Source organism: Falco rusticolus, chromosome 1 (genome assembly GCF_015220075.1).
Source record: "Falco rusticolus isolate bFalRus1 chromosome 1, bFalRus1.pri, whole genome shotgun sequence".
In the NCBI taxonomy this organism is placed as follows: Eukaryota; Metazoa; Chordata; class Aves; order Falconiformes; family Falconidae; genus Falco; species Falco rusticolus.
Window position 1 is genome coordinate 36253624 of NC_051187.1, and position 13690 is coordinate 36267313.

The 13690-nt window shown below is 62.8% G+C and overlaps 2 protein-coding genes across 8 annotated transcripts; both read right to left on the minus strand.

The window, feature by feature from the left end:
• Window positions 1-4061: 4061 nt before the first annotated feature.
• SDSL (serine dehydratase like) lies at window positions 4062-7486 on the minus strand. Of its 7 annotated transcripts, none has more exons than XM_037389085.1 (9): window positions 7341-7486; window positions 6373-6870; window positions 5857-6028; window positions 5721-5760; window positions 5476-5615; window positions 5109-5197; window positions 4773-5000; window positions 4534-4658; window positions 4062-4376 (listed from the first exon to the last, which is right to left on the minus strand). In XM_037389085.1, the coding sequence occupies exons 2-9, from the start codon at window positions 6510-6512 to the stop codon at window positions 4183-4185; spliced, it is 1128 nt and encodes a 375-aa protein (XP_037244982.1). In that variant the 5' UTR covers window positions 6513-6870; window positions 7341-7486; the 3' UTR covers window positions 4062-4182. The 7 variants fall into 7 exon arrangements, with proteins under 7 accessions (XP_037244982.1, XP_037244892.1, XP_037245384.1 ...); XM_037388995.1 differs by having other exon boundaries at window positions 5857-6043; XM_037389487.1 differs by lacking the exon at window positions 6373-6870.
• A 1806-nt stretch (window positions 7487-9292) lies between these two features.
• Window positions 9293-13450, minus strand: PLBD2 (phospholipase B domain containing 2). Its single transcript, XM_037388863.1, is given in 13 exon segments — window positions 9293-9850; window positions 10010-10172; window positions 10311-10463; window positions 10573-10644; window positions 10950-11045; window positions 11184-11344; window positions 11416-11510; window positions 11590-11791; window positions 11793-11805; window positions 12254-12354; window positions 12781-12939; window positions 13022-13115; window positions 13214-13450. Coding segments are annotated over 13 exon segments (1686 nt in total). The 5' UTR covers window positions 13423-13450; the 3' UTR covers window positions 9293-9682.
• Window positions 13451-13690: the final 240 nt, after the last annotated feature.

Genomic DNA, 13690 nt, shown 5'->3' on the forward strand with positions numbered 1-13690 from the left:
GGCTGCCCCAGTGACTGGCTGAGATTGGGCTCCCACACGGTGGAAAAAGACACCAGAAAAAGGCAGAAACAGGAAAAATACAACAACAAACAAGAACAACAACAAAAAACCCCAACAACCCAGAACAAAACCAACCCAACCACCACCGCAGCAGAAATTAGACCTGAGCCTCCGTGCCGAGTCCCACCCCAACGTTTCCCAGAGGCTCCGCCAATTTGAGGATGTATTATAGTTTTTGCTTCTAGTTTCTTTATTTTGTATAAAGGAGAAACAAATAAAGTATGTTTTTGTGTTTACTGATTATTTATTGTACCTTAGTCATCGGAGGCTCCCAATTTTTCTATTTTGGAGGCGGGGAGGGGGTGGCGCTGGGGAGGGGCGGTGAGGGGATAGAGTGGGGGGAAAGGAAGGAGAATGGAAAAGGAAAGAAAAGTTGTTTTCTGAAAGCGCCGTGGGTTTCCTGTCCCCGCTGCCTCTTGCAGAGGCTGTTAGTGTGAATGGCTCTTGTTGTTCAATGTGAATAAAAAAACTTTTTAGTTACCTACTGTTCGGTCACCTGGTCCCTTTTTATTTTACTTTATTTTTTAAAGACAAGACCACGAGAGATGCTGGCTGGGCTGCCCTGTTGCCCCATCACCCCCCAGCCCTGTGTGGGGTCTGGGGAGCCATCCCCATCGCTCCCCTGGGCAGGACAGGTGCTGTGGCCCCTGTGCAAGGTGATGCTGCTGCATCACTCACCCGGTACCCCAGGACCCCCCCAGTCCTCTCATCACCCAGCTCTCTAGCAGTGGGTGGGGGCACATTACCTGGCTCAGCACCTTCCCCCACAGCAGACAAGCCAGTGCATAATTTCTTTCACATGGGGGTTGGGGTGGTGAGAGGGTGGGTATCACGTGTACCCCCCAAGACCTCCCTCAGGTCACCCAAGAGGCACCCACAGCGCTGCTGGCAGGGCATTCCCCTCAGGGGAGCCACAGGAGCGCCAGGGGGGCAGCAGGGCTGCTGGAGGGGGACACCAAGGTGGGCGTCCCTGAATGCCATCCTCAGCTTTTGCCCCATCTGCCCCAGGGGGGCACCAAGGGCAAGCAGGAGGGGGGTATCTGCTCCAGCATCCAAGCCCCCCCCCCCCCCCCCCCGCCGCCTCCTGCTTTCCCTCTTGTTTTCTGAGATACAAAATTAAATAAAGTCCAAGGCAGGCTGCAGCTCTGAACTAATATTTAAAATGCAAAATCATGGCAGAGTTTCTTCCCCCTCCCCACCTTGTCTTGCAGTAAAAAGATATAAACAGAATAAATTACCTTCCCTCGCTGGCTTATGAGAGTCCCTCTCTCCTGACCTGAATTTTAAGTCCTGGCTTGGTTGTAGCACGGAGCACTGATGATTTATGAAAAGCCAGCCACTTCTCTGCATATTTTCTCTGTTCAGCCAAGTGGTGGAATTTATCCTTCCTATACCATTAACCGGCATTAATAATGGGGTGGAAAATGAGCCAGATCAAGCCTCAAGGGATCCCTCAGCCAAGAGCTGGGGCTACCACAAAGGCACTGGACTCTCATCACGTGGGGAAACTGAGGCAGGAGCACAGCCTGGAGCTCCACTCCACCCCTTCCAGGCTATCAGCGTTATCAGGTGACAGGTGCTTTTTATAAGGACAGAGCAATGTATCGTTAAGTAACTCCCTCCCAGCATCATTTCGAGGATTATAAAAAATGGAGCACAAGGTCATTCACTGGATGAACACTGGCTATTATTATTATTATTACTGCTAAATGCAAGGCACCCCTTCCCCAGCATCCGGGGGGGGGGGGGGGGGGCGGGGCGGGCGGCGCGGACAGGCTGCAGGAAGGATTTTGGGTGATGCTGGTGTGCTCCAAGCTGCCACCTCCTGTACAGGGGGCAGGGGCTCAGTGGGAGCAGCCATCTGAGCAGGGATGGGTGCTGGAGCCAAACCTTCCCCCAGTTCACTGGCCCCGGGGGCTGTTACTGCCCTGGGCTTACTCATCCTGGCAAGCACTCACCTGTGGCTCGGCACTGGCAGAAGGGACCTGATGGCCGCGGAAAGGACAGTGTCACGCAGAGGGCTGGGGCACAGAGCTGGCCTTGCGGGGAGCAGCTGGGTTCAGCCCCTTGGTTATCCCTGCCCTTAACCACAGCCAGGGATGGGGTCCCCATTGCAACAGGAGTCAGGGTGCCGCACCACAACAGAGACTGGGGTCCCCATCACAGCCAGGGTCCCCACTGTAGCTGGAGTCAGGGTCTCTGCTGCAGCCAGGGTCAGGGTACAGCATCATAACCGAGGCGGGGATTCCAATCACAGCCACGGTCCCCGTTGCAGCCGGGGTCAGGGTCTCCATCACCTCAGCTGTCCCAGGAAGGCACCGGCACTCAGGGTTCATGCCTGCCTCCCGCTACAGGGTGACCCCCAGCAGCTGGGGCCATGCCACCCCAGTGGGGTATCCCCCAGATAACCTGCACCCCAAGTTCCTGCCAGGACACCCAAAGCCCAATCCCCTCGGCTGACACCCAAACCCCAAGTGCTCCCTTGTCAAGACATGGAGGGGGCAAAGCTCCCTGTTGGGGTGCTCCGGGGAGTCACCCCAAACCCCACGGTCATGCCCATGTCACCAGCAATTACCCTCCCGTGGGACCATGCTGGGGAAACACCACCGCCAGCTGCTGGCTCCCCCCGGGCTCCGGCAGAGCAGCATCAGTCCTGGGAATAAATTTATTTTCAAAAGCTGTTAGGCAAACACCAATGCTATTTTTTTTAATGACCTTTTTCCCTTTTTTTTTTCAGAAGGGGAAGGTCTGCAGAAGGTGGAAAGTAATCAGGTTTTGGACCTGGGATAAAAAACAGCTGGAGTAGGTTGGGCTGACTCCTTATAATTAATAGTGTGCCTCGTAATAGGATTCTCCAGCCTTCGGTGCTCCCTGGAAACACCTTTTTACATAAGATATTGCTCACGATGGAGCAGCAGAGTTTTGATTTATGGGGTTTTGGCCTCCAGAAAGCATGTGGGGAGGTGGCCTGGCCAGTGGGGCGTATGGGGGGGAGAGGGGGAAAGGGCCAAAGGCAGGGAGGGTGTTCCTGGGGTGCTGGCAGTGGGTCCCAGGGCAGGCACCTGGCCAGAGGAAAGGGCTTCCTGGGGGATGCCTGTGATCCAGGGGCTGAGCTGGTCCTGGGGGCTGAGCCCCCTCTGCTCCAAAGGGGAGGAGTAGGCTGAGAAGTGTTTTGGGGTAGGAGAAGGCTTGTCCCCACTGCCCGACATCACCAGGTGATGCTTGGGGCATGGGCTCAGCTGGGGAACTGGGGAGCACCTGGGGCCACAGAGCCCTGGCAGGAGCAAGACCCCACATTGCCCGGGGATGGGAGGAAGGAAGGGGGGAGAAATATTGTTGGGGAGACACAAAAAACCCCAGGGAGGTGCAACAGCAAAGGGCTAAAAACAAATGCAGCTCTAGAAAGTGGGAACAGGGGAGAGCAGGAAAGCCTGGAGGAGAGGGAGGAAAAAGAGTGGGATGGGGGAAAAAGGGGGATCTCAGGGTCTTTGGGATTGGGAACACACACACACAGACATGTCGGTGCACCTTGGAGCCCATGGGTGTTAAACACGGCTAAGGAGCTCCACCAATAAATCACCGTAACAAGCTGGTCCGTGTGTGTTGTTCTCTTCTGACTGCAGACAGCGCGGCAGGAATGGGAGAAGATTGTAATAATTAATAATCATTAGTATAATAATGTATAAAGACAGTAGCAAAGTAATTAGTCAGAGAGGGAGTGCTTGCTAATTGAGGTGGGGAGCTGCAGTCCAAACAGCCTGGGGAGGAGCAGGGGAGGGAGGGGAGAGGGGACTGAGGGTTAGGGGACATGGAAGAGGATGCCTGGCATGGCCAAGGGGCAGAGTGGGACATGTGTACCCCAGTCCTGCCCTCGGACAGGCTGGGGAGCTGCAGGCAGAGCCTCGCTCCATCCCTGCCTGCAGCATGAGCCCTGGTCTCGTCTGCCCTGTGTGCCTCAGTTTCCCCATCCCTCCATGGATGCTGCGTGCTGAGGCAGAGGCTGCGGGAGGAGCCCGGCCCCGTGTCCACCAGGCAGCGGGGCTTTATTTTAGTTATTTCGGAAGGAAAGCAAGCAGAGGGTGCTGGCCAGGCTCCATCATATCCCCTTCCTCAGGGTGGGGGTCACTCCAGCCCCAGCTGGCTCTTCAGGGCCTGCAGCTGGGCCACCTGCATGCTGCTGCCCCCGCACACCACCACCACCACGGATGCCAGCGGGGTCCGCAGCCGCCCCTCGTGCTGCAGCCGCTGCAGCCGCCCTGTGTAGAGCAGGGCCAGGGCAGCCCCACATGCCGGCTGCACCAGCATCCTCTCATCGTCTGCGGGGACAACAGCAGGGGACACGCTGAGCCACCCACCCACCCTATCCCCATCACCAACCTGTGGAGCCAGGGTCCCCCCAACACCTCCCAGGCCAGTCCCAAGACCGGGTGGCACCCCCATCACCCCTGCCATGCCCGGGTTGTCCCTGCTCACCCAGGAACTGCTCCACGGCTCGCACCGCCTCCGTGTCCTCCACCACCTGGGAGATGACCTGGCACTCCTGGGCACACTCCAGCGCCCGCGCTGCCACCATCTTGGCTCCCAGGCACTTGGCCACGCTGGGGCAGGACGGGAGGAAGGTGCTTGGGGTGGTCTCAGGTCCCTTCAGTGAGTTGGGCTGAGACCCCCCCAACTCATCGCATGCGCAGCCGCTCCCACAAAGCCTGGCTCACCTGGTGATGTCAGGCAGGGAGACGAGCCGACCGGCCGCCAGCGCCGTGTGGAAGCTGTGAGTCCCCCAGGTCTCGGCAGCGATGATGGGGATGTCCTGCCAGCCCACCTGGTGCAGGCCGGCCACAACACCTGCCAGCAGTCCCCCACCGCCCACCGCCAGCAGGATGGCGTCCGGTTTGGTGTCCAGTGAGTCCTTCAGCTCCTGGACCAGGCTGGCGTGACCCTGCCTGCAGGGTGAGAGGGAAACAGGAGGATGCAGCCTGGGGGCACCCTGAGCCAGCCTGGACCCCAGGGACGGGGACTGGGGGCAGGAGCTGAGCCCTGGCAGCACTCACCACACCAAGGCGTGGTCAAAGGGGTGGATGCTGACCCAGCCCTCAGTCTTAGCCAGCTCCAGGGCTCTCTTGTTGGCTTCATCCCACACCTGGGGGGGGGGGCAATGGGGGCTCAACAGGGCCACATCCAGCCCTCATGCCACAGAGAAGAGTCTCTTGTCACTGCAGGGCTGGGGGACACCAGGAACCCACACAGGGCACTGGGTTGAGGTGGAGGTTCCCAGGGTCACTCTACTTGCGATGCCAGGGTACAGGTGATGCAGGAGGGGGACATTTTGGGATGGGGTTTGCCATGCCCGTGCCCAGCATCACAGAGCAGGTCTGGGTCCCCCCAGACCCCAGTGTTAGGGGGCTGCCATGGGGATACCTGGCCGGAGACCTCCACCTCTGCCCCCAGCTCCTCCAGCTTGCGCACAGTGGTGGGGCCAGTGGTGCTGGGGACCACAACGGTGACTGGCAACCCCAACTTCTTGGCTGCGTACGCTGCCGCCAGACCTGCATTCCCCCCTGTGGGAAGTGGGGGGTCAGGCAGGGCTCAGCACCCCGGACCCCCCCATATTACTCATGAGCATCTCCCCCAGCTCCCCCTGCCCCAGCTTGGGGCACAGTCACCTGAGGAGCAAACGAAGTGGCGGCAGCCCTTCTTGGCAGCCTGCAAGGCAGAGGGAAAGAGGGAAGGGGATGGCTGTGTCCCCCCACCATGCCCCCCATAAGGGCATGAGCTTGCCCATGCCGTACCCATGCTTACCTCCTGGCAGAGGTGGCCAATGCCCCGGATCTTGAAGGAACCTGTGGGCTGGATGTTCTCCAGCTTCATGAAGACCTTGGTGCCCGCTGCCCTGGACAGGGGCAGGCTCTCCAAGACAGGCGAGATGATGTGGAAGGGCTTCTTGCCCCCACTGGGCTGGGCTGCCATGGCCCTGGGGATGGATGTTCTGACAGGGAGAGGTGGGGGAGCCACTGGCTGCTCCCCGCAGGTTGCCCCCCTGCAGACCTGCTGCCCACGTCAGGTGGTATGGGGTACAGGAGCCCCTCGGAAGTGACAAAGCTGTCCCCACCTCCTGGCTCCTGGAGGAAGCAGCACAGAGCCCTGGGGTGCAGTGATGGACCCTTCCATCACTCCTGGGCTCCCTGCCAGAGCCACAGGACAAGCAGGGCCACCCCCTCCTCCAAACTCCTGGTCCCCAAGCCCCCGGTGTCCCCAGGTGCCCCCTGCACGCCCTGTCCCCTAACTCAGCCAGGGCCACCCCATGGAGGGGATTACCTGGCGTGCCGTGGGGCCTCGCTGTGCGTCCCCAGCTCCTCGCCTGCAGTTTGGGGGACAGAGGAGGGAGAGGTGACGTGCTGGTGTCCTGAGTGCCGATGTCCAGCCACACAGCAGGGTGAGGGGCAGGAGTTGAACATTGCCCTGGATCTGGCTGCTTGCTCAGTGCCCGGTGAGGCTTTCCAGCCGCTGGGCTGGATCGATGCCAAAAGCACCCTGCCGCGGACCTGGGCATGGTGCTGAGTGGCCCAGCAGGGACAGCCACCGGCAGCCAAGTCCCAGCAGACTTCGCATGCCCAGGAGATGGGGTGTGGGTGCCCCAGGAGACAGGGTGGAGAAGAGGTGAGGCAGCTCCCAAATGACTTTGGGGGTCCCCAAGGGTTTGCCCCCCCAGCTGGGCACAGGCACCGGCAATGGCCGGGTCCAGCCAGAAACACATCCCAGTGGATCCGAGGACTTTGTCCCTTTGACCCGAACCCCGGGTGCAGCAAGGGCAGCCTGTGCGTTGCAAAGCGTCATCAGACAACCGAGACACCCCCCATCGCCTTCCAAACGAGCCCTAACACCCCTACACCTGCCCTGCCAAGCCCCCTGCCCTGAGGCAGCCCCGAGCCCCCCTCTGAGGTGCATGTCCCCAGGGGAGCTTGGTCCTGCCAGCTGGGTAAACCCCCTGGGACGAACCCCCCCAGCTCTGGCTGGCCAAGCCAGGCACCCTGCAGGCAGGGGGGTCAGGGGAGGGGAACACAACACATACCCGCACAGTTGCAAAGGTGCCCTATGAGCATCCCTTGGAGAGGGGGGCTGCCCGGAGGGACTCAGCCAGAGCCTGGCCAAGACCCAGGCTCCAGCAGCCCCCAGGCAAAGCAGACAGAGACACCTCCCCTTTGCTATGGGACAGCCCAGGGCTCCTCATCACCTAGCCCTGGTGACATCCCACAGGGTAAGGGTCCCCCCAGCACATGCCCTACCTCTGCACCGACGGGCTGGCTCTGTCCCCAGCAGGCGAGGAGGAGGAAGGTGGGATCTGGAGGAAGGTCCAACTCTGGCTCCTTGCCCTGCAGCCGTAGACTAGTCCTCTGTCCCTCCAGCCTGAGAAATCTGGAAGCAGAGGCTGCTTTGGCACATAGTCCATCTCGGTCTCGCTCTGTGGTGGCTCCATGGGGGTCCCAAGGGGGGGGCCGCTGCACACAAGCTGGCACACGCATGGCACAGCTAAATAAGGTGCACCGGGAACCCTCCCACTCCCTCTGGCTCTGCCCCACTGACAGGCAGACAGCAGTAAAACAGACCCCAGAATACAGGATTTCAGTCCCCTGACCCAAATTATGCTGCAAAGCCCCCCCTGAGAGCTCCACTAACAACAGGCACTGAGCAGGGCACGGGCTCCAGGGCAGCCCTGTTCCCGATGGAGTTGGCCTTTGGTGGCAACGAAATAACTCCCTGCTTCTCACGCCATCATTAGGCTTCAGAGTGAACAGTGCACAGCACAGGCAGGGTCAGCACAGAGGCACAGTGTTGCCTGCAGAGAGCAGGCGCCTCTGCGCTGAGCCACCTTGCTTTTGGGACATGGGGGACTGGAAATGTGGGGGATGAGGAGGATGTCTTGAATGGAGGCACCAAGGTGGGGGCACGCAAGTTCCAGCTCCCCTGGGGTCCCACGGGGTGACCCCCATCTTGCAGCGGGCAGAGGGGCTGCAATTGCTTCCCTGGGGATGGGACAGGAATGGGCCCCAGGGGGGACCCTTGGTGGCTGGGGAAGGAGGGCAAGAAGCCCCCCCCCCGCTCAGAGGGAGGAGGCCAGGGACCCTCTTGGTGGGGGCACTACGTTCCAGCTCAGCCCTGGGGTGTTCCAGGGTCCCTTTCCACCCTGCACCCACCTCCCTGTCCCCCCTTCTACCCCCCTTTGGCTCCACCCCTGCCCCAGGGAAGGTGATGCCAGACTGTCACCCTGTCAGGTCCCCTGGCCCTGGTCCCGGTCCCTGGGTGACACAGCCTCAGCCAAGGGCTGCTGGCAGCTGGGGCAACGCTGAACCACTTCTGTTTGTTTTTCTGCTTTTAAGAAAATAACAAAAGGAAAGCAGCAACGCAGCCGCTGCTGCGTTTCCAGCGTGCCCCACCCTTGGCATCGATGCACCTGTTCCTCCTCACTGCCCCATCACTCGGTGACAGTGACCTCCTCCTACCCGGGGAAACTGAGGCACAGGGACCCCCCCAAGCAGCACCCCCTGCACCGGGAGCCCACACACCACGGGGACACGGGCACAGGCCCTGCAATGTTCCCACCCCCCAAGCACCGCAGGTTTTGGACACCCTATCCTGTCCAGAGCACCCACCCCGGTTTTTGGGGTGCCAGCACCCCAAAGCCCAGACCTGCCACAACTCAGTCCTGCACAGCCCCCGGGGCCCCCAGCCCCGGTGGGAACCTGGCACCTTCAAAGCGCTGCCGAGCACCAGCTCATTAATCCCCCAGTAATGACCTCGTTATTCTTAACGAGGCAGAGCGGATCAAGGGAGCTGCGGTAAGAGGATTTTGCAACGGGGGTTTTGGGGCTGGGGGAAACACAGGTGGCAGAGGAGGGGAAGACAAAAGGGGTGAGGACGGTCACCCTCTCCTGGGGGGGGTGGGGGGGGTGAGCGGTGGGACCTCCCAGCTCCAGCCCACACCCAGGGCTCCCCCAAGTCAGCAACTCTACCCCACGCCAGGTACCCAGCCTGATGCAGCAGCAGAGAAACCTTAACAGCCTGCACCCCAAAAGAGCCCAGCCAGCCTGGCTGCACACCCCCCAACCAGGGTGGGAAGTGGTGGAGAAGCAGAGAGCACCCTGTTAAATTGTGGCGGGGTGGGTGTTGCATAAGCCCAACCCCTATACAAGACACCAGAGAATCTCAGCAGAGCACAAAGCACAGCCACCACCCCTGCTGCACAGACACACACTGCTTTATTTGTCACAGCCAAACCAGCTCAACTCCCCTCCGCCCTGCAGGCGAGCCCCAGCCTCGCAGGACCGCCCCTTCTCTGGGAAGAGCCCCCCGAACCAGATGTCAGCACGCAGGGAAGGCAGGGAAGCGTCCCAGGGCCGGAGCCCCTTGAGGGGGAGGGGGCACAGCCCCCTGCGCAGCACGCCCAGCACGCAGGGATGCGGTGGCAAGAGGCAGAAGCTGGAAGAGCCAGGGGATCAGAGGACCCCCCTTGCACCCAAAGCCAGGGTGATAGGGGAGAGTGGGTAGCACTGCGATCCCCCAGCTGCTCCCCCCATAAGGGATCCCTCCCAAGCAGGACAGACGCCTGCAGATGGACGGTGGCACCCGCTCAGTCCCAGCGGACCTTGATGGGGGGGAAAGTCCAGAGGTCAGGGTGGCCCATGTGCAGCAGGGTGCTGCATGGGGATGCGCTCCAACGGAAGGGGGGCACGTCATCCCAGGCAGGACCGCTGGCGGCCACCAGCCCGAAGGCGGGGGCCATGCCTGAGGAGGTGACCTGGTGGGAGGGTGGGAGGGAGGAGAAAAAAAAAAAAAGTACAAGTCAGCATGGGGAAGGGGCAACACAGCCTGGGGGGAGCTGCCAGAAGGGTGGCACCCCCAAAGGGGGACCCTCCAGCTCCCCCCAGCCCCTCCAGGGCCGCCCTGGCTCCCCCACCTTCATGTCGGTGCCGCCGTGGCAGCGCTGGCGCAGGGCAGGGAAAGGGTAGGTGCCGTTGGGGGGGTTGAGGTCAGAGCGGGCGGAGATGGCGTTCTCTGCGTTCTGGGGGGGGTCACAGCCCCTGCACCGTGACAGCGGGTCCCGCAGGTAGTTGTTGGACCTGCAAAGTGGCCAAGACAGAGTCACGGAAGAGGCAGGGGAAAAAAATACAATTATAATGATGGAAAATATCACCCCCAAGGGTGATCCCCGGGGGTGCGTGGGGAGCACCCAGGTTTGGGGGGTCCCCAGCACCCACCTCATCAGGCGGACCATGGAATCCAGGTCATGGACCAGCGTCTGGTTCCGGCGGAAGATCTGGGCGCGTGGGTTCTTGTCATAGGTGAACCAGTCACCATATTTCTTAACCAGCTCTGGGTTCCCGCTGGCATTGAAGATCTCCTCGAAGTACCTGGGGGTGGGGGGGAACCCAGCGAGTCAGCACCCAGTGGAGTGGGGGGCAAGGACAGCATCAGCTGCCCCCCTGTACAGGGCACACGCTGGGGTGGGCTGGAGCTCACGGCAGGTTGTAGCTGGCCCAGTAGCCTTGCTGGTACAGCAGCTCCGTCTGATCAGCTGCCACCACCAGGCCCCTGTGCCAGGAGGAAAAGCATCGGTCAGAGCAGACGGCAAAAATCAACTGGAGATGGTGGGGGGGACACATGCTGGGAAGAGGGGGCAGCTCTGCTGGGGGTCCTTGCCGCTGGGTTCCCACCCCAGCCACCCATCAGCATCCCGGGAGAGCCTTTAGCCACGGACTGGCAGTGCACCTGCATCTGCATCCCCATCACCCAACTCCCACCCACTGGACCACGGTGGACAGGACCCTCAGGGCTCTCCCAAATCCATGGGGATGGGGGAGGAGATGCTCGGCCGGGCGGGGAATGGGGCCACTCACGGGATCTGCTCCAGCACAGTCAGCAGTCCTGGAGGCGGGTTTGCTCTGCCTGGTGTGAAGGCGTTATAGTCCACTACCATCCACTGGTTGTTGTACCTGGCAGGGAGAAGGGGGAAAGCATCCCTGTGGCAGGCAGCCTCTCCCCTGGCCCATCCCTGCTGGCCCGCAGAGCATCCCTCCACCTGATCCCACCTTCCCAGGACAAATTCCCGCACCCCATCCCACCCCGCTTACGTGCCACTGTTGAACCGTCGGAAGATGGCAGCCCACTCGGGACCGCTGCGGGCCAGGCGGTTGGCCACAATGTTCCTCAGCCACTCCAGGACGCTGCCCCGTGGGTCCAGGTACTTCCACCGCGCCGGGTTGTTGTTCCCGATGGTGGTTTCCAGCGCTACCTGCAGGAAGGGGAGCGATGGGGAGGGCAGTGGGGCTGGGGAGGGGTCCCCGGGGACCAGACCCCACTCACCAACCCACTGCTGAGGATGTAGAAATCATCCCCAGAGAAGATGGTGCCGGGGTAGGAGGAAAACACCTGGATGCTCCCGGGGATCTGAGAATTGCCTGGAAGAGGGTGATGAAAAAACAGGGGAGCATCAGAGGTGGGGTGTCAGACGTAGCCCCCCCAGCCCAGCCCACGCACCACTGGCTGAGGCACGGAAGGGCAGCGTGTACTTCTTGATGATGCGCAGCATGGACTGGTAGGAGGTCCAGGTGTCATGGGCGACCAGGAGATCCCGATGGCCCGGCAGCAGCTTCAGGAGGGCAGAGCAGGAGCCCGAGCCCAGGACACGCTGCGGGGAGGAGCGGTTCAGGGCAGACTCCAGGTCTTCCAGGTCACCCCCCCAACTGTAGCAGGCTGGGGGGGGAAGCAAGACACGAGGTATCAGGTGGGGGACACCCCAGCCCAGGAGCCAAGCTGGCTCAGAGTTCTCTGTCCCATCTCTCGGTCCAGTCTGGAGGGTGTTTCTCCATTGACCCCAGTGTAGGTGCTGGTGCCGGGAGCACCGGAGCAGGGAGGAAAGGGTGAACACAGTACTGGGGAAACTGAGGCAGGGGGCTGCAGCGGGCCTTGGGGGGGGATCCACCACCCAGCCCATGGTGCTAGGGAGGAGGAGAACCTGCCTCGGCTCCATCCTGCCCCAGCAGCAGAGGACAAGTGCCCAGACAAGGTGGGTGAGGGTGACTAGGAGCAGAACCAGGTGTCCCTGGACATCCAGGAATTGCCCTCACAGCCCCTCGCAGCAGCACCCCAACTCCTGGGGCAACCACCCCCCACCCTGCATCACCTCCCAGAAGGAGCTTACAGGAAGCCAAAGGGCGCCAGGGTGAACCTGCCCCGGGGGAAGTCCAGGCGCCCGTTGTAGCTGTCCTCCAGCCCCTTCAGCTGCAGCAGGGCCAGGCGCACCTGCGGGGACAGGGGACAGAGCTGGCACCCAGCTCCTGCGGGGAAGAGGGGCTCTTCCCCCGGGGTACGCAGCAGAGCTGGTGGGTCCCAGCACGGCTGCAGGGCAGGGGGGGAAGCGTCACCCTGGGGGAAGGGTCACTGTCAGCCTGTCAGCGGGGCCGTGACTCAGCACCAGTGGCTGGGGACACACACCCCGAGCCACCCACCGTGCCCCCTGACAGCGGCACGTGAGGCTCTGGTGGGGGGCAAGCCATGAGTCACCTCTGGTGGCCCAGGAGAGGAGGATCCACGGCGGCCACATCCCTGTCATCCCGCCTGGAGCCCGGCCAGGACTTTGGGCATCCCTCGCTGCCCTGTCCCTTCTTCTTGATTAAAGCCCCCATTAGCCCAGGGGGGGTCCCCCTAGGTGGGGTCCCCCACCCTCACCTGGTGCCAGTACTGGGGGTCCTCCCCCTTGCCCATCTGCTCCTCCATCCAGCCCAGGTTGGCCTCCAGGTAGCCGCGCAGCCTCTCGCAGTACTCGCTCTGGTACTTGAAGGGGCCGCAGTAGCCCACCATGGTGTTCATCCAGTGCATGTACATCAGCTGGGGGACACGGCCGCGGTGTCACCGGCGGGGCGGGGGTCGCGCCCCTCGGGCCCCCGGGCGCGGCGGGGTCGCCCCTCACCTGCTCCGAGACGGCGGCCTCGGCCAGCCCGGCGGCGTAGGCCTGCAGGCTGTCGCTGTACGAGGCGTTGGTGGCCACCTCCAGGAAGGCCCAGCTGGGGGGACAGGGGCACGGGTGGGACACGGGTGGGACATGGCCGGGACGGCTCCCCCGAGGCCCCCGCCCGCCCCGGTCCCCGCCCGGCGCCCCTACCCGACGGCGGGGATACGGTCATCCAGGCTGGCCCAGGCAACGGCGGCGGGGTGGCGGCCGGGCAGGACGCGGAGCCGCCCCGACCCGGGCTCCAGCAGCACCGAGACGTTACGGGGCGGCGGGACGGCGGCGGGGGCTGCGCGGACCGGGGCTACCGGGGCCAGTGCCGCGGCCAGCGCGGCCACCAACACCGCCCGCAGCGCCGCCATGGCGGGGCCGGGGCGGAGGGGCTGGCCGGGGCGGAGGGGCGGGGCCGGGGCCAGGGGCGGGGCCGAGGCCTAGGGGCGGGGCCGAGGGGCGGGGCGGGGGCGGGGCTGCGCCCCCGCGGCGTCCGTCCGCCCTCCCGGCGGGGGGGTCCCGCAGCCCCGCCACCGGCCCCGGTGCCCCCCCCGCTGCAGCTGGGCCCCGCCAGTGCCTCAGGGGGCTGTGGGTGCCCGCCCGCCGGCCCAGCGCCGCCGCAGCCGCGGCTTGTGCACC